General features: G+C 38.3%; 1 protein-coding gene across 4 annotated transcripts in view; it reads left to right on the top strand.

The window, feature by feature from the left end:
- The window catches only part of LOC106948029 (protein FAM126B), a 45543-nt gene that overhangs the window by 15772 nt on the left and 11600 nt on the right, over positions 1-18171 (top strand). For all 4 annotated transcript variants that reach the window (XM_015033461.1, XM_015033462.1, XM_015033463.1 and 1 more), the window contains 6 exons: positions 2598-2682; positions 9044-9122; positions 11817-11918; positions 13432-13611; positions 15467-15547; positions 17317-17432. In XM_015033461.1, the coding sequence (XP_014888947.1) occupies positions 9072-9122; positions 11817-11918; positions 13432-13611; positions 15467-15547; positions 17317-17432 (530 nt within the window). In that variant the 5' untranslated portion in view covers positions 2598-2682; positions 9044-9071. The remainder of the gene's footprint in view (positions 1-2597; positions 2683-9043; positions 9123-11816; positions 11919-13431; positions 13612-15466; positions 15548-17316; positions 17433-18171) is intronic.

Raw genomic sequence — 18171 nt, forward strand, 5'->3', positions numbered from 1 at the left:
AAAAAATATATATATTTACACCACACCTTATTCCTGGGATTGCCTGAAAAAATGAACTGGAGCTCAAAAGCACATCTTAATGAATTTGGGGCTAAGAAATGTTTAGGGGCGACCCTCATGACTGCTATCCAGTACGTTGGCTTTTTCAGTTCCAGACCCTGTTTGGTCTTGTGTTTAGAGTTTGTCCCTTTTTCCAGTGTTTTTACTCAGCCTGAAGCCACTGTTACTCTCTGCTTTGATGAGTCATACAGCGATAAATGAATCTGACAGAAGAAAATAAACACATACTTGGCAGCCTTCAGAAGGGAGCGAGGATCCGTGCATCATTTCAAACACATTTGTCTCCAGCTGGGCGCGTCCTTCATGTTTTGATTGATTGCCGGTGTCAAATTTGGTCAGATAAACTCATAGCTGTGTTCAAAATGCTGTACTGCTGAAATACTGCTCAACAAAGCAACAGTTTGCACAAGCCTTTTTTTTTCTTTTTTTTTTCTAAATCATGCACGTCTTATGTCTGGTGTGTCTGCGCAGCCTTGATTTTTAATCTTTCTAGTACTGTACATCATGTGGGTGTGGATCCTAAGGATTCCTTTCCAGCCAGCCAGGACACAAGTTGGTCAGCTGACGGTTGCTATGCAACTATGAAGAAGTTGAAAATTGACTCCCTCTGCTGTGACACAAAATAACCTCCAAAACAGTGTTTCCTGGAGGAAAAACTGAGCTTACTCTGAAGAAGACTGCTGCATAGGAAACAAAACCATTTTCTCGTCAGTAATTTTGTGCGTAAGAATTGGAAGCCATTTCAGTAACGGTGGGAACCCCATCGTCACTCTGTGGCCACTTAAATCTTTAGAAGGGTCACACTCACTCTGTTAGCCCCTATGGTGCAACAGTTACTAATGAATGAAACCACAGCGATCTGTTTTGAATATTTTGTTTTTTTCAAACGTTTGCAAGCTTCAGTTTATAGATTGCGTTCTCCTTTTTTGAACATGTTCTGACTCAAAAAGTTGGAACTGCTGCTCCTTCATCAGGGGTCTGACTTTTTGCTGTTGATACTGTCCTCAGTTCAGAGAACTATTGCTCACCGCGGCGAGTTGTCCCAAATACAAACCTGAGGGGAAGCCTCCTCTGGCTGGGAAAGTCATCCAGCAAAAGGGAGTTGGTGTTTTTTCTTCACTTTGAAGGTCAACGGTTTCTGATAGGAGGTTGTCCGACACATTAAGCTGGTTTACAATCATGTTTTTATTTTTCGCATCATAAAATGGTTCAAACACATGGATACGTTCAGCACGTATCAGCTCTGCTGCAGCATCTATGCATTCCTTCGTAAGCTCTTCCTCTGCATAAGGGTTCAACTTAAGAGCCATTAATTAACTCACTAATCATGTTGTCTCCTCTGATCTGAGGTCTTATAAACTCTGATTGTTTAACTTTCAAGTGCCTGTAAAGTATAATAACTTTTATCAGACCACATCAGCTCCTCCAGTTGTACTTGTTACTTCAGTGATGCTTTTAAACTGTTAGATTTACATCTGATCCAGTGCTGCTGTGACTTTGTGACTTCAGGATTTAAGAGATGTACAAGAGACGGATGAAGTATCTAAAATTGGTGCTGTTCCAGATTGGCTGTATTCGTCATTGTCCGCCACTCCTCTCCAACTAAACGCACGTTGAATATTTGTCGGCCCAGTTCTCATGAAAAAATGCAGCATTTAGTATCCTCTTGTCTTTCTCGCAGCTGCCATGATCAACACAAGATCCTTACCCTGGTATATTCATTTTATCATAAAAATCTCCTTCAACGTTTTAATCTTTAATTTAAATTTGCATTTTTATGGTTGCACATAAGTTTATTCTGAAACCTTTACCTTTTTGTTTACGCTACAGTGTATTTTAGCTACGATAGTTTCATGATTAGTGGTTTAAGTTGAGAAACATTTGTTTCATTACACTAATCTGCAGCATGTGGTAACGTTTTAAAAATATACCTTTAACTATGAGGCTGACGAATTTCCATGATGGAAATTTGTCCTCTTTTGTGTCGTCAGCAAATGCTGCCTTTTTGTTTCAAAACTTGATTCAGCACAATGGTGTGCTGCTTTTCAGTACAGCTGCATTAGAGTGCCACTGTTTTACTGCTGAAGGCTTTTTGGTAATAGGTACGGTTTATTTTAGCACAGTTTCTGTTTTAGTATGGCTGACTGTATGCAGTTGCTCATCCCTTCTCTGAACTGCAGTCTGCTCTTTCTCTAGTAGTCTATTTCTAAAAACAGATTATTATATTAGATCTAGAAACAAAAAAGTAACGTTGCTCATCGTTGTGACTGCAGGATTTAAGAGATGCAAAAAAAGATAGCTAAAGCAGTTGGAGTCTAAAATTGGCAGAGCTAGCCCACAATCACAACTTCCTCGTCTGTGCAACTATTTCAGATGCCTGTTTGGTTGCTGTTCTGCATAAATAATTTAAATAATCTTAATTTTCCGGTGTTAAATGAATCTTGTTTTTCGTGTTAGTTTCTTGGTGCTTGCAGGTGACCGTATTCCTCTAATCTCATTAAGATTTTTTTTTTTTTTAATCCATCTCCCTGTTGCAGGTGACCCTGAGAGAGTGACAGATGTGTGCCACTGTGGAGAACCAGCTACATCTCCCTGCGGAGATTTGATTTCCTGGGCGCTCAGGTAGGCACGCTGAGGTCTTTAACACTTTTATGTTATGTCATTTACATTCCTTTCTAGCACTCGCATCTTTATTTTTCAGCTTTTTCAGCATTCCCAATAAGTTTTAAATTACATATCAAAAATGTAAACAATTTCAGGATGCAGTTATTGTGAGGAGGGCATTGCTAAAGAAGTTAACTGTCCGCACAGTGCTGTATGCAAACAAAGTAGCAGAAAGTGTAGTGGACAAAAAAATGTGGTAGAAAAAGCCTCACAGCCAACAGACTTGAGAACAATTGGCAGACTATTGAGAGGATTGTGATATTAAGAATTTGGAAGAGATTCACTGGGTGCACCCTGTAGTTGTATTTGTAGCTTCAGACTGGCTTCTGCAGATTTTTGTTTCACAACTAAGAGATTTGGGCATCACACATATATAACACATATAACATCTGTTGAGATATGCTAAGGGGATCCCAGACTACAGGATTTGTCCAACCAACTAAAAGACAACTATCCCCAAGTAATGCAGACTTTCCCCTGGGCTAGACCAGAAATCATGCGGTGTGACTCCAGGGAAAGGAGAGAGAGGAATTGACAGTTGGATAAGTAAACACTTGACATATAACTAATAAATCTGTGTAATATTTGAACTTCATTTTAGAATTTAGTTAATAATGTAAAATATCTTTTTGAAGATATTCTCATTTCTTGAAATGCATCTGTTTACTGAAGGATAATATGAAGTAAAATAGCAGCAGCAAAACTGAAACATCCTATTATCTTCAGTTTGAATAAATAATTGTTTCAATGCAAGAGAAAATGTAGAAGCACAATTTTTTATTTTTTATTTTTTTTGCATTAAAGAAACTATGAAATGGAATGTGGCTTCTGGAGAGACTTCAATATGCCTGACTTAATTACTGCGTTCTGCGTCTGAGAGCGATTTAATCTAAATTGTTTGAACAAAATGAACAGTTGCCGCTGCTGCGGAGTCACTTGACTGCTGTTCTCATGGTGACTGATAAGCCTGCGCTGCCGTCGGCAAATTTAATCTCCGTGCGTTTCTGAGGGCTTGACAGACCAGAGGAAATGAATGAGTCAGCCTTTCATGAAGACTTGAACACGCTGACTAAATGGAGCCTTTCAGTTCGCAGACTCCAAATTTAGGAGCTGTACTCGCATAAGAAAGATTCCACTCGTTGATACTATTGTCATGTTTATGCTTTTCCAGCCCAGCAGCTCCTCTGAGCTTCTTTTGTATCTTTTCTTTCTTATTTGCACCATGTTGAGTTTTGCATAATTTATGATGTTTGATTTAAGGTTTAATCTCTACTGTTAAATACTAATGGGAAAGACCTACATGTCTAAGAAGTCCTGGAGGGCGTGTTTGATATTTGCTTTTGGATGTGAATTTAAATTTGCATTAGTCCACGCACCGTTTATTTAGGAACAAAGGCCAAAGTCTCCTCTGGCGGATGCTGAACCAGTATGTATAACTAATACACATAGATTGTGTTGGAAAGAAAATTACTCACAAAAATCGAACTATTTAACAGGTAAAAAAAGTTGAAAATAATATTTTTAATGTAATTTATGTAGATTGAACACTGTTTAATTTGTGAGCCTTCTTGGACTACAGAAATAGGAATACCAGCTAAAGGTTAACTTCAGCAAATCAATTATAAAAGTAATATATTTAGAATTTCTTTACAAATATTGAGCCAGAATTTATTTCTGTTGATTATTATGACTCAGTCTTACAGTTAAAACCCCAAGATTCAGTTTTGCCCTGCACTATCAGAGGGAAACTGCTGACTTGACAGCCACCGACAAACTCCACAAGGACGTAAAGTCACAAATGGCTGCCCAGGGAAGCTGGTTGTTCAGGCTGTTGTATTGAAGCATAATGAGAAAGTATTTGAAGGAAAAGGTGTGGTGATGATGATTTAGAGAGCTATGTCAGCTGCTGAAGTTTTATCAGATCCAGAGTCAGCTCAGCCATCTACCAGGAGATTTTACAGCCCTCCATTCTTCCCTGTGCAGACAGCTTTATGGAGATGCTGATTTCATTTTGCAGCAGATCCTGGCACCTGCCCACATTGGCAAAGGTACCTATGTGTGGTTTAACGACCAGGGTATCGCTATCATTGGCTGGCTGACGAACTCGACCATCTATTGAGCTCATACAACACTTGATAAAGTTAAGTGAAATAAAAGCTTGAAATGTACCATTTTTGGGGTCTGTTATCTAAATAGTCTATGATGTCACTTCTTGAATTGAGTTTCTGAATTAAATTAACACTGACATGATATTCCAACATGTGCTTGTGCATACAAGCTGTCAGTAGTTTTGATTTTACTGTTTCACACGATTTTCTCTTAGTCGTCAGTTTTACCATTAAATGTTCGGGGATTTACATGTTCTACGCTACTTTCATTTCATGGTGTGGATGGAAAGCGTGAAGCATTTCCTTTCGTTTTAGTCACATCCTCAAAGAAATGTTATATTCTTTCCATCAAATTAATATTAAAAACAGATAGTCAATGTAAAAGTTTTTTCAGAGCCATTTTTTTCAGTGGATGGTTGAAAGATCTTTGGAAACAAAAGCAGACTCTGTTTCTGTGAGCTTATTTTTCCTCATAAACTTTGTGTCAACTGGGTGAGCATCAATGGGAAGTCATGTTCTAGTCTTTTAAAGGTAGAAGGCCAAACATTAGCTGAGTCATTTATGCACTTAAACAAACTGTTCCCGAAACCACTTGTTTGTTTTCTGGGTGGTATGTGTTCATGTTTAACTGGAAACCTTCACCCTTGAGGTCCTGTGCGGCTCCCCATCATGATTACTTTGTGTTTTCTGCTACCATCTTTTCCTCTGTCCTGACTTGTCTCACAGCCTACACACACCGATGAAACGGTAGACTTTCCACGCGTTTCTTCACACATTCATATATGATGAAGCTGCTTTGTCGCAGATTACCCAGATTGGCCAGGCAGGCAGATGTGGTGTGTCTGATTGGTGTCGGCTCTCTGTTCGGTGTGAAACATTAAGTCCGCTGACGCATGTGTACTGCAGAGAGCCCTCAAACTTAGTACATTTCTGCGCTATGGAGACTCAGCTTTAACAATTGAGATTAAACAGGAGGGTATTTATGTCATAGCTAAAAGTAGGAGTTGGACTGTATTTGCAGTTTTAAAATGTTTGAGGCAGAAATGTGGATCTTAACTGTCTTGGGATTGTCCATTTGCTAGAAATCTAAAAGTGAGCGTCTATTTACAAAAATCTTCTGCATATTGAATACTGTGAGCCCATTTCTTTCCTTCACATTTATTGAATTTAAAGGACAGTTTGTTTCACTTTCTAGAAAATGAAAACGGGACCCAGCAGTATTAGAATCTCATTGTATGATGACCCTTTATAAAAACACCACATTTAAATTTTTATACACAGAATTGAGCAAAAATGTATAATTAACAGCCAATTTGTTGTAATTGTTTTAGTATGTGCTACCACATTTTTCTGACGTCAGATGGTTAATTTGTCTGCAGCCAAAAATGTCACTCATCGCTCACCAACTCTAGTTTAGCATCAGGGTTACCTTTTGTAAGCGTCATAGATGTAGCCTTATTTTGTCTCTATACCTAAGTATTGTTTCAAACAGCAAGATGTTTTTTTTTTTTTAAATGAAGGAAAACTTTAAACATCTTCTTTCAGCTGACTTGAAGCAATAGGTTGGGTCCCCTTGCTATTGCATGCTAACTCTGATAAGTCTCTAACTTCTTATTAAATGAAAGAAATGTTTACTCTGAAGTTTTTGAAACATTTTTGTGCTTTGCTCCTGATGTAATGCACAGGACCATTCAGAGCGGACCGTTCACCCGCAAGAACTACTGAGGACTTTCAGAATGTCCTTTTAATTACTTTTTTCGATATACAGTAGCCACAACAACTTCTTATGACTATAAAATGTCATGCTTAGAATATAAGTTTGTCTGAATGTCTGATGTGAAAAAAAATCTTGAAATTTCAATAATCATTTTTAGCTTATCTTAAAAATCAAAGTATATTTAAAAAATATTCATGATTTGTCATAATTGTAGGTGTTTGTTGATGTGTTGAACACTTACTTGTTTGAAGAAGCCAGTACAAGTTTAAGATCAAGGGTTATTGATGTTTTTCAGTCTTGTCTTGATAAGCAAGCTATAAAAAACATGTACAATCACTTCTTCCTATGTCAAGCACATAATGTATTGCTCATTTCCTGTTAACTGTTTCTGTTTGACTAGTCGGTCTTTATTTTGTCTCCTTCCCCAGTAAATGCTGGCAGTCAAGGTGCTCAGTTCAAACACAGAACCAGAGAACCATCCTGATCAGTCTGTTGAAACTCTGTTGTCATAAATGTTTTTGTTTGCATTGTGCTCTATGCTACATCCGTAAAATTCATGCAAGATGTTTGTCTTTCTTTACCTTTGTATCACCTGATTACAAGTCTGAATTGAGTAGCGGCTGTTCTGAAAGGGTAGATAATCTACGCTTCTTGCTTTAAGCTTAATACCAATGTTTGAAACAATAAAAGGGTAGAAAGGCTCGAGAGTTTTTGCAATTTCACCTTCAACTTGAATTAACCTAATAGTTAATGTAGTCACATCTTTAGCCTGTCAGTGATTACAAGCTTCACTGGCCACCTGCCATTACATAATCAAATTTTGTCTGTTGCTCATCACCTTTAGTCTGCATTCTGTCACATTATCCTGTGAAAGATCATTGTCAGTGTTCACTGCCTCAGTCCAGCAGTATACACAAACTCCCAGACTCTGGACATGCCTTTTATGGGATTCATGGCATTTTTCTTTAGATTAAAGTAAGAATATATTTTCCATTGGATGAGACCTGAGGTAGAAATGTTTTTGTGCTCTGTGCTGAGACTTATTTTAGCATCTAGATGCTGAGAACAGGAACAGTGATAATGGTGTATTGGAATATGTTTGGAATATTGTGTTTTTATGCATTTCTAGATCATTGAATTGAAAAAGCAGTATTGATTTTTTTTAATCATTATTATTTACAGGCTTATTGCATGTCCTACTTCCATCCATGTGCTAGCTAGTTGTCTGTTTTCCACCCGTCTATCCATAACCAGCTAGCTAGCTTTCTATTGGTCTCTTTATTGTCCAACCATTTGCCATGAGTTTGCTTATCTGTTTGTTCACTGTTTCATCTATTTATCCATCCATCCTTACAATCAGCGTTTTTATGTCAGGTTGCATATTTAAAGTCTGGTTTCTTTAGAAATAGTGAACATCTAAGCCTGGGCTGGTGTTGCTTTTGGAAAAACCTCAGCTTACAAATCATACAAAAAAATACTACGTGAAATGAGACAAGTTGTAAACAACAAAACCAGACCCAAGCTTGGCCAGCCAAAACGTGAACTGTCATGTAAAATATTCAGAAAATGTCTCTGTAGTGACTTAAATCATATGCTTAAATGCTACTGGTTGCTGATTGTTTGTTTGGTACTGCTGGCTTTGGTTTTACCTGCACAGAATCAAAGTTCACTGTGTCAGTCTTCATCGCATCCAAGTCATTTTAATGCCCTTTACAACATCTGTCTATTTTGCCATTTCTTTTTAGAACAAAGAAATAAGGCATCTCTAGACTAAGCACAGTAGAAATCTGTTTGCCTATTCTCATCACCTGAACTGATTTACACTTGATCATTAAATAACCCCTCACCTGCTTCAGCCATAATCTGTACACAACAGATTATTCAACCCCTAGCGGTGATAAAGATGGAAAAACAAGAAACATGGCTGCCGTGGTCTCTCATAAGTTTGTGTGTTGAAGTGACCTGTTATGTAACAATGTTTTGAGCATCAACAATCTTGGACAGCCAAGCCATAACCATTATGACCACTGATATTGTTCCTAAGTATTACTCTCTGGATGTGCTTAAAATGACTCACAGTTTAAAACTACTACTCGTTGGCAGTTAACATTTATTTACTTTCATTAATTTTCAGTCGTCCGCCATGGCAGGTTGATTATAATCACGGTGAGAAAGATTTGCTGTAGTGGTGCACTCATATTTTGAAAGGCAGTTAGATTACACACCACTAACAGGTAATTGCAATCCTGGGTATTATTTCTCCTCTGTGAATCTGTCTCCTTGAGAGCCCTTTGACTCTTTCTAAATTAAACTCTGCTTTGTCCTGCATCACACTTGGATTGAAAATAATACTGCATCTTCATCAGGGAAATAAGGGACTAAAATCACAACTCCAAATTGGGCATTCTTCTGACAATGGTGTTCTGTCGCCTTCACTTTTTTTTTTTTTTTTTTGTGACTGTATTTCCAACCACTGCCTCTCTCTGTCCACCAGGCATCCAGGAGGGGGTTCTCTGAAAAAGATGCTGGGTTCAGAGCGAGGTGTCGTTGAAGAATGGCTCTCCGAATTCAAGGTAAAACCCTCCTCCTCATGAGTCATGGTGAAATGTGTCCTTCAAGCCGTTTGTAAGAGAAACAGCAATATGTAAATATAACAACTGTGTATGTGTGTAGAGATAGAATATATGTGGGCATGTTTCAGCTTGAATACTGTAGTGGTTGTAATTCAGTAAACTGTTATTATGTTTACTTAATGTAATAAAGAATCGAGTCCAATTGAACATCTAGTGTTAATTACAGTTTATGCTCTCTTCAAGCTTTGCTCCTTAATTATACAAGATCAATCCCAAGTCATGTCGGTAAGCATGAATCCAACAGCAGTAGTTTAACTTGCTGAAATCACTGGAACAGGCATATACACAAAAAATAATTCAGGTAGATTATTTTCATGCATCTCTGGTAATGTTCAGCATCCTCACAATCACTAGCAGCTGGTGAAGTACTTGAAAATTCAGTAAACGTTCTGTACAGGTACAGCAGTTGAAATGCAAATAACGTCTTTCCTAAGCGGTGGCATTATTCTCTAAGTTGAAGGTGAGCTGTGTAAACGAGGGGAGCACAAAACTACACACACCAGAGATGGATTGATGGGACTCCTGGGGAGAGTGGTCATCATGGGGACAGAGCACAACATGACTTGTCTGCACCAAAGCGCCTTGCTGAGAGGCTTTTTATGCATCTGTCATCTGCAGACAACACTCAGTCTTGACTGTTTGAAGTTTGGCACCCCAGGATATTCTCCCCCTGTCAGACGCCGTCACCATGTTGAGTCTGGAACTTTTAGAGTGATTTTTGTCGAAAGCTGTTAGTCCACGTCAAGATCTATTTAGACTCGAACGGCCTTTACTGACTTCTACTACTCAGCCTGTCAGTGACGTTACTACTCAGTTTTTATGCCACCTACAACACTTTTATACTTAACATGTTTAAATGTCTAAATGTGTAGTGTCAGAAGTTAATGTTGCAGCCTTAGCACAAAAAAGTATATGTTCACTTTCTGATTTTCTCTAGTTCATTGCTACGACTTTATGAATCAAAATATGATGCAGTGCCTTGCAAGTGTGTTTGCATACCTTTTTTGCATTTTAATTACATTGCAACACAAACTTTATTGTATCCTATATGATAGGCCAAAGTAAATTATTGTCTGAGTTGGAATGTATTTGGTTTTAGAGCTGCTCAACCTATCAAACTGCACTTGACGTCAATATTAATGTTTGCAGCATTGAAATGGAATTGCTTTTAATGGAAAATTGTATATCAATTGCCAGTCACTCTAACTCTCCATACTTGTAAAATATTTGGTCTGTTGGAGGGAATCATTTTACCGCAATTAGAGCTACAAAACTATTGGTTTATGTCTCTACAAATGTTGCATATCCAGAGACTGAAGGTTTTCACCTTTCTTTTAAGCAAAAATAATTCAAACTGCATCAGAAAAAAAAAATCACTTATCAACTCTCGCCCTAGAGTTTTTTTTTTTTTTTTTTTTTAGGGTTTTGAGGCTCTAGTGGCCTTTATTCATTAGCAGCTGGACAGAAAGAAGGGCAGAGAGAGAAGGGGAAGACATGCTGTGAATCAAACCAATCAAATCAACTGTGTTGAGGACTGTAGCGTCTGAATGTTGTGCACCTGCTCAACCTCAGAGCCATGTGGCGCCCCATGCCCTAGATTTGTAATTGGATTAAATTAAACACCTTGACTCTATCACTGTAAAACCAAGTATGATTTGGTGCCATTGTTGCTCTGGCCGTATTTGTATGGCTGTTGCCTGCAGGAAATTGAACCCTTTGCTGCTTTTGGACTTTTTCCAGAATTCCCCTGAATTTAGCTGAGTCTAGCTGCTCATCCACTTCAACCTGATTCCCTGTTCCTGCTGAAGAAAATCATCCACACAGCATGATGCTGCAAGCTACATGTCTCATGATAGCGGTGATGTGTTAAGGGAAGTTTGTGCAACCGTTTTGTTTTTTCCCCAGGCTGGCCAATAAGTTTCTGTTTGGTCTCACCTGACCACAGCACCTTCTGCCACTTGTGTGCTGGGACTTCTTATGACTTTCTTTTTGCAATGGCTGACTTTAGGCCACTCTTCAAGAAAAAGCCAGTTTTGTTTACTGCAGAATGTCAAAAGATTATCCCTCTTGAGTTGTACATCTTTGCAGTTCCTTCAATGGACCTCTTGGCTGCTTCTCTGATTAAAGGAAGCATGGCGAACACCAAACGTACACTGACAGTTTGGTGTATGGCCATGAATTAGTAGATTTGGAGTTATGCCATTTTTTTTTCCTTTTTGGAAAGATGGATTCAGTTCTCACACTTCTTTGTAAAATCTTCAAGGCTTGGGATACAACTTAATCCTGGTAGAAATTTACATCTTCATCCCCAAACTGTCTGGTTGTTTCCTCAGTCCTTTTGAGGATGTCCATTCCTGACTCTTCTCAAACGTTTGAGTTTGAAATTCTGAAAGGAATGGTTTGTACTGAATTTTACTTAGGGACAGCTGAGTAAAGAGGCCTAAAATTATTTTCACCTTTTTAGTTGTAAAATTGTTTAAGCAATGTGTCATTTTCCTTCCACTTCATAATTGTGTACTACTTTGTGTTGGTCAATATAAAATGCATTGATTTTAGTGGTTAAAATTTGTCAAAACATGACAATCTCAGTTGTTTCACATGTAAACATTTAATGTTTTCTTCTGTTTGTCTCAGTCCTTACCAGAAACCCACATCCCCAGCTACGCTGGCAGCCTTCATCTAAAGAAGTCTCTGGTACCGGCGCTATACAGAGTCATCCAGGACCCCAACAACGAGGTGAGCCACATACACACACACACACACACACACACACACACACACACACACACACACACACAGTCCTTGTTTTTTTTAGCTCTCTATGCTTCTTGTGACTCACTTCTTGATGTCTGGGTTGGTACCGAGAAACAGACTGACACACAGCAGTTTCTGCAGGATAAACACTGAAGCACAAGCATGTGCTGTTCTTGTGAGTATGATTAAAGTGTAGGGTGGCGATGGCTGCAGCTTCACCTGCGAGATAGTATACTGTACACACACGCACAGTGACATGGTGGTACACACACGCACGCACACACACACACAGTGAAAAACCAAACTGGAAGATCTGCTGCATGTTTTAGTTCAAAACAACATCCTCGGTAACGCCTCTGTATGTCAATTTTACAGCATCACATGCCTGCATATTAAAACTAGCTTTTTGCCCAGTTGAAGACGTCACACCTTTGTTTTGAAGCAAAGGTCGAAGGTATTCAGTGAGGCTGGACTTGTTTCCTTTCTCTGCTTGCATTCCCCTTCTATTTCACGGTCAAATTTAAGAATCAAGCGTCCAGGGATCTAAATTCCATTAGTGCTGTCAGTCTCGCTACACAATCCCATTAATGATGAAATGCCTGATCCAGAGCAGTCTGTGTGAGTGTTGGTGTGCAGGGAGGGAAAGATTGCGACGTGTTTTCTGCTGATGCCATGGAGAGCCAAACCGTTGCCAAGTTCATTAATGAGTTGCTGCTTATTTCTCGGTGACACACAGTGCAGCTAACGCACACAGACACACACACACCCACAGCTGCTCTGCATGGACACTTATTCCACTGACCCTTGGCCAGTGTAAACACAAAGCCACAGTGGACTCCCCTGAGAGTACATGTGCCCAGTGTTTAGTTGCAGTCATCCTGCTCCACCCTCTGATCCCAAAAGCCCCTGGAAGTTCCCCTCTGTCCTTACGCCTCTAACATCATGGTCAAGATCTAATTTATTTGCTGGTTCAATGAAAGAGATGATGATGTAATAATGCAGCTTGTATAATTATGTCACGACTTTTTGTCCCCTGTGAATGCTTTTTTGTACAGTGTACAAATTTTTTTATAAAATTTTATATGTAATTCACCTTGAAGTAATCAAATAAATACAGTGAATACTCAGGTTTCTTACGTTAAAATCACCGTAGGGTTGTACCGATTGCAACTGTCTGGCCAACTGTTGATTGGACAAAATTAAGGAAATCGAGGCCGATTTATCGGTGCACTCCTAATACACATCCATCCATTTATGTGCTTTTTGCAGATCCCATATTAAAGCCTGTCTACAGTAGAAAAGTGATACATAAATGTATTGTAAACTTCTACTTCAAATAAACTGAGAAATCTGAAAATTTTAGCTTTTTTAGGTATTGAATTTTAACAGAACTGACAATATAGATCCATTTTAAAGGACTTAAAGACTGCTTAGCTAAGGTGTGTGTGTGTGTTTTTTTTTTGTTTTTTTTTTCTTTCAACCACCTGCTTTCTAGCTGCTGGAACCTGTGTGCCACCAGCTGTTTGAGCTGTACCGGAGCTCTGAGGACCGCCTGCGACGTTTCACCCTGCAGTTCCTGCCTGAACTCGTGTGGGTTTATCTGCGCATCACTGCCAGCAGGGATCGCCAGAGCAATGGCTGCATTGAGGCCCTCCTCTTGGGTATCTATAACCTGGTGGGTGTCAGTCCAAATGCATTTGATATCTTTTTAGCTAACCTTAGCATTTTAGCTGATTTCCATTTATAAACTGTTGATTGCATACTACATGGAGTATGTTACTAGAGGTCATCATGCTAGAGATAGCCCTAGCTAAATTCAGCATTTTAGCTAATTTGTATTATTAATGCTTGACTTGGCATACTGAATTTGCTAAGTCAATGTTAGTTAACATTATAGTAATAGCCTACATACTATTGACATCGCTTTAGCTAACCTTAGCATTTACTTTATGTTACTAGAGGTCATTATGTAATGGTACTAATATCCCACATGCTACAGACGTTTTAGTTTATTCTGGACATTTTCATGACATGCACCAGACACAGAGACAATCCATCTGTTTAGACTTTGATGCTCAAACTTGAGGCCCACAGTGTCTAACTAAACATAAGAAGCTCTAATTTGGGTCCAATCGATACACAGACTTTGGCAGGGCCCTGTAAAATTCATCCATCCATATATCCATTTTCTAACACCCTTGTCCCTCAGTGGGGTCGGGACCCTTTAAAATTTTCTATCTGATGTTGAACCTTCTTCACTCTGAACAGTGAAGCCAGAAATTAACTTTTCACCTTTGAGTCTGAGTTATCTAGCACAATTGTACAAAAAGAGACTTCACAAGGACAAACTTGAAATATATTTTGATTTTTGATTTTTATTTTTTTCCCATGCAAAACGCTAGATTTATTGTAAATGATAAGCTTCACATTCAAGGTGACCTGCAAAGAAAACACTGGTTGACGGATTGGCCTGAAGGGGATTGCATCACCAGGAAAACACCCTTGAGGAAATGTGCAAAGAGCAAGAGATACTGAAAGACACAGCTCCATGTCAGCCAGCGCTGCTAAGGGCCATATTCATGAATAATTTATTCCTCTGTGTCTGTACCTCTCAATACACACACACACACACACACACACACACACTCGGACATGTAGCACATGCTCACAGATGTGTCTCCATTGACGGGCGAGTCGTGATAAACAGCTTTTGCTCTCAGCAGTTCTGCCAGAGATAAACTGGTAGCCAGTGAAGGACAGAACAAACAACCCACAGTCCAGTCAAGGACAACTTGAGGACATGTTGAAATAATAATGACTACTTTATTCCACAGCAGTAATGAGGAGGAACATGAACAGAGTAAGCCTCTGTAGTGAAGTGATGGCAAACAGCTGTTACAATAAAACTTAAGTAACACTTAGATAATATAGACATTTCAGATTTTCTTTAGCAAGACTTTTGCAGAGGTAGGTAAGCATGCCAACAAGCTAACTCTGTTTCTAAAAGGCTCAGCGGTATATTAGTATGAATTAACTTTGTTTTGCTGGGGTTGTCTGTGATTGAGATAATGAGGCATAACATTACAAAAATGATGCCATTTTGAGGGAAACATTAAGCCTTGCAACACATTGAACAGTGTGAAATCAGACTCCAGCAGACCGAATGCTGGTCGATATTTGATTTGTTCTACTCTTAACATGATCACTTTACATGTGGTCATGTAGGAGTTGTTAACTATATTTTAGAGTTGTCACTAATGATTATTTTTTCCCTTTTAATCACTGAACTCATTTTTCAATTAGTCTAAACTACTAATTTTTCTTTAAAATATACAATTTGTTTTTATTTTCTTTATTTCTTTACATCCAATGAAAACAAGTTTAGTATTATTTATGAGTCTTTCTGCTTTGAATTGGAATCATTTTGATTATTTCTCTTGCATTCATCTTACATTTAATTTAATTTAAAGAGATTATGCCAACTCAAGCTTTCTGGATTTTTTATTTTTTTTTGTTTAATTTTTTCTCAGGAAATTGTTGACAAAGACGGAAACAGCAAACTTCTTTCCTTCACAATCCCATCTCTGTCGAAACCATCTATATATCATGAGGTAGGACTCTGACTAACTCCTGTTCTGTCCATATTAGGAACCAACTTTCCTATACTGGTGTTATGTTTTCTTTGCAGGGTCTATTACCAACTTTTTTGTCACTTGTTCTTTCTTACCTCCATTTTGCACCCTTGTACTTAAACCATCACATATCAGTGTCTTGTTATTTGTAGTTTTCATAAACTATGGAGATAAATATGCATATTTTAATACATTAAGATAACTGATCTATTGATGGATTAAAGAGTTTTACAACAACATTGCTGATGATTAAAAAAAACATTCTATGATGAATTGACAGGTGGCTGGAACAAAATGTCTGGTTGCAGAAAGCTTTGTGTAGTAAACTAGTTCAAGCTAGAATCTAGTTACCAAATGGCCAAGGTGTGAAATGAAAAGCACATGTTCCCTTTCACTGCATCTTTTCTTCTCTCTTCCTGTCCTCATTATATCTTGGAGATTTAGCAAGGTGGTGGATTGGATTGGAAACACGGCACTTTTCTGAATGTCCCAATGCTTTTCATAACCTGACCTTGGCATCTTTACTAGCTGGCTGATTGATTCTGTTTTTAATCGATCTGGGTCTTTCACTCAGTGAGTGTTTCAGCTGACCGGTCAGACAAATTCAATAATACAAACTTTAACAGAACATGTAGCCTAGCTTTCTGTCTTTTTTGTCATCTTAAGGACAGTCACTGTTTTCTACACTCTGTGAATCAGTGTGTGTATGATTACGTGTGCATCTTGTGCACCACAGATAATTTATTGCTGTAATTACAAGCTTCAGAAACTCCTCCCTCCATGCCAAGAGAATGAAGAAACAATCGAGGAATGAGGAAACAGCTCAGGCATCTGTTTGAATCACAACAATCCTCCCTGATTACAATGGTGGTCTGAATGTCATGTGCCCTGATCCCAAGGACGCCATTAGCATGTTACTCATCTGTCCTCTTTTGCTTTTCTCGTACAGAATCACAAGTCACTTAGTGTAACTTCTGCTCTGCAAAGCCGCAATATGAAGTGGTTTACACATTTTTATTTGGACCAACTCTTAGATTCCATACAGTCATCATGTGCATCTCTTTCTCTTTCTGTTTTACTCATGACACAAGTAAGGCTGATGGGTTTTTTTTCCCCTTGGTACACTGCATAGAACAATATAAACAGATTGTCTGCAGCAGGTCAGATCTATACATGCATAGCTTGTAACTGAGGACAGTAAGAGGAAATAATCCCACAAGAGATTGCAAGCCATCCAAGCGATGCATCCTGCCTCACCACCTCTATCATTTGCTGATGACTCCAAAAGCTATCCTAAATATTTAATCGAAAGTGTCTTGGCCTCATTAAAGCAGTGCCCTGCATCAGTGAAGCTGGGTGGAAGCAGGAAGATGAGTTCAATCTATCATGAAGGAATCTGTAGAGGGAACAAAATTGTAAACAAATGTTTTTTGGTGTAAGAGATGCACAGTCAGCACTCTCACCAAAATTAAGACTTGTAGATAGATTAATGAGACTTAATGGTGCAGTAAAAGTGTTTACTTGAAGTATTTTCCCCAGCAGTAAGTCGAGTAACTCCATTAAACACTGTATACATTTAGATTTATATGAACTTCACCTGGACTCTCCTTCACTTTCATTTTTCAGTTCTTGATTAATACTGTCATAAAGTGCAATATGGAGGGATAATTAGACTATTAAGTAACTGCAGGAGCACAATTACCTGCAGCCTCTGATTTAATAGAAATTATGTATTTTTTTCTGTTTAGCCTTCTAGCCTGGGGTCCATGGCTCTGACGGAGGGAGCGCTGTGTCAGCATGACCTGATCAGAGTGGTTTACAGCGGCCTCCACCCTCAGAGAGAAACCTTTACTGCACAGAACAGGTGGGAAACCCACTGAAGCAGCTCCTAACACCAGAACGACGACATCTTCTCAATGTTAATTTGGCTGTTTGTTTTAGTTTTCATGATGAATATATTTATTTTAGTAAACCATGAGTTTTGCATTGAGATTTTACATTTGTTTTTAGATTGAAAAACAAACGGCAGAGAATATGTTACAAATGTTATTTATTTAATATAAGTAACACTTAATAGGTATATTATATTAAATTTGTATTTAATATAATATAAAAATTAGGATTTTTTCCCCCTGTAATTATTTGTCATAAATAGTAACAATATGCTTTTTCATTTATACGTGATTAGCTTAGCTTATCTTATTTTATTTTATCTTTTGTCTAGGTCAGTGTTTTTCAACCTTTTTTGAGCCAAGGTACACTGTTTTAACTGAAAAAATCTCGAGGCACACCACCAATCAAAAATGTAAAGAAAGATACTCTGTAGTCGCCTATATTACATATATAGCCATTCTTATCAAAGTGTCTTGAATAGGAATCTAATAAACACAAAAATGTATTTTTATCACATTTTACATTTCTTATTTCAAATTGCAAGTAACATGTCCACTTCAAAAATACACCTGAACAGGGCCACAACAATGTGGTCTTAAATTTAAAGAAGTTCTATTAAACTTTAGCTGATTTTCTGGCAGAAATTGAAGAGAGACAATGACTAACCATGGTTTCGTTCACGCCGAGCTTAAGTACAGCGGCTCTATTTC

Source organism: Poecilia latipinna, unplaced genomic scaffold (genome assembly GCF_001443285.1).
Source record: "Poecilia latipinna isolate Pla-1442-1.1 unplaced genomic scaffold, P_latipinna-1.0 Scaffold269, whole genome shotgun sequence".
NCBI lineage: Eukaryota > Metazoa > Chordata > Actinopteri > Cyprinodontiformes > Poeciliidae > Poecilia > Poecilia latipinna.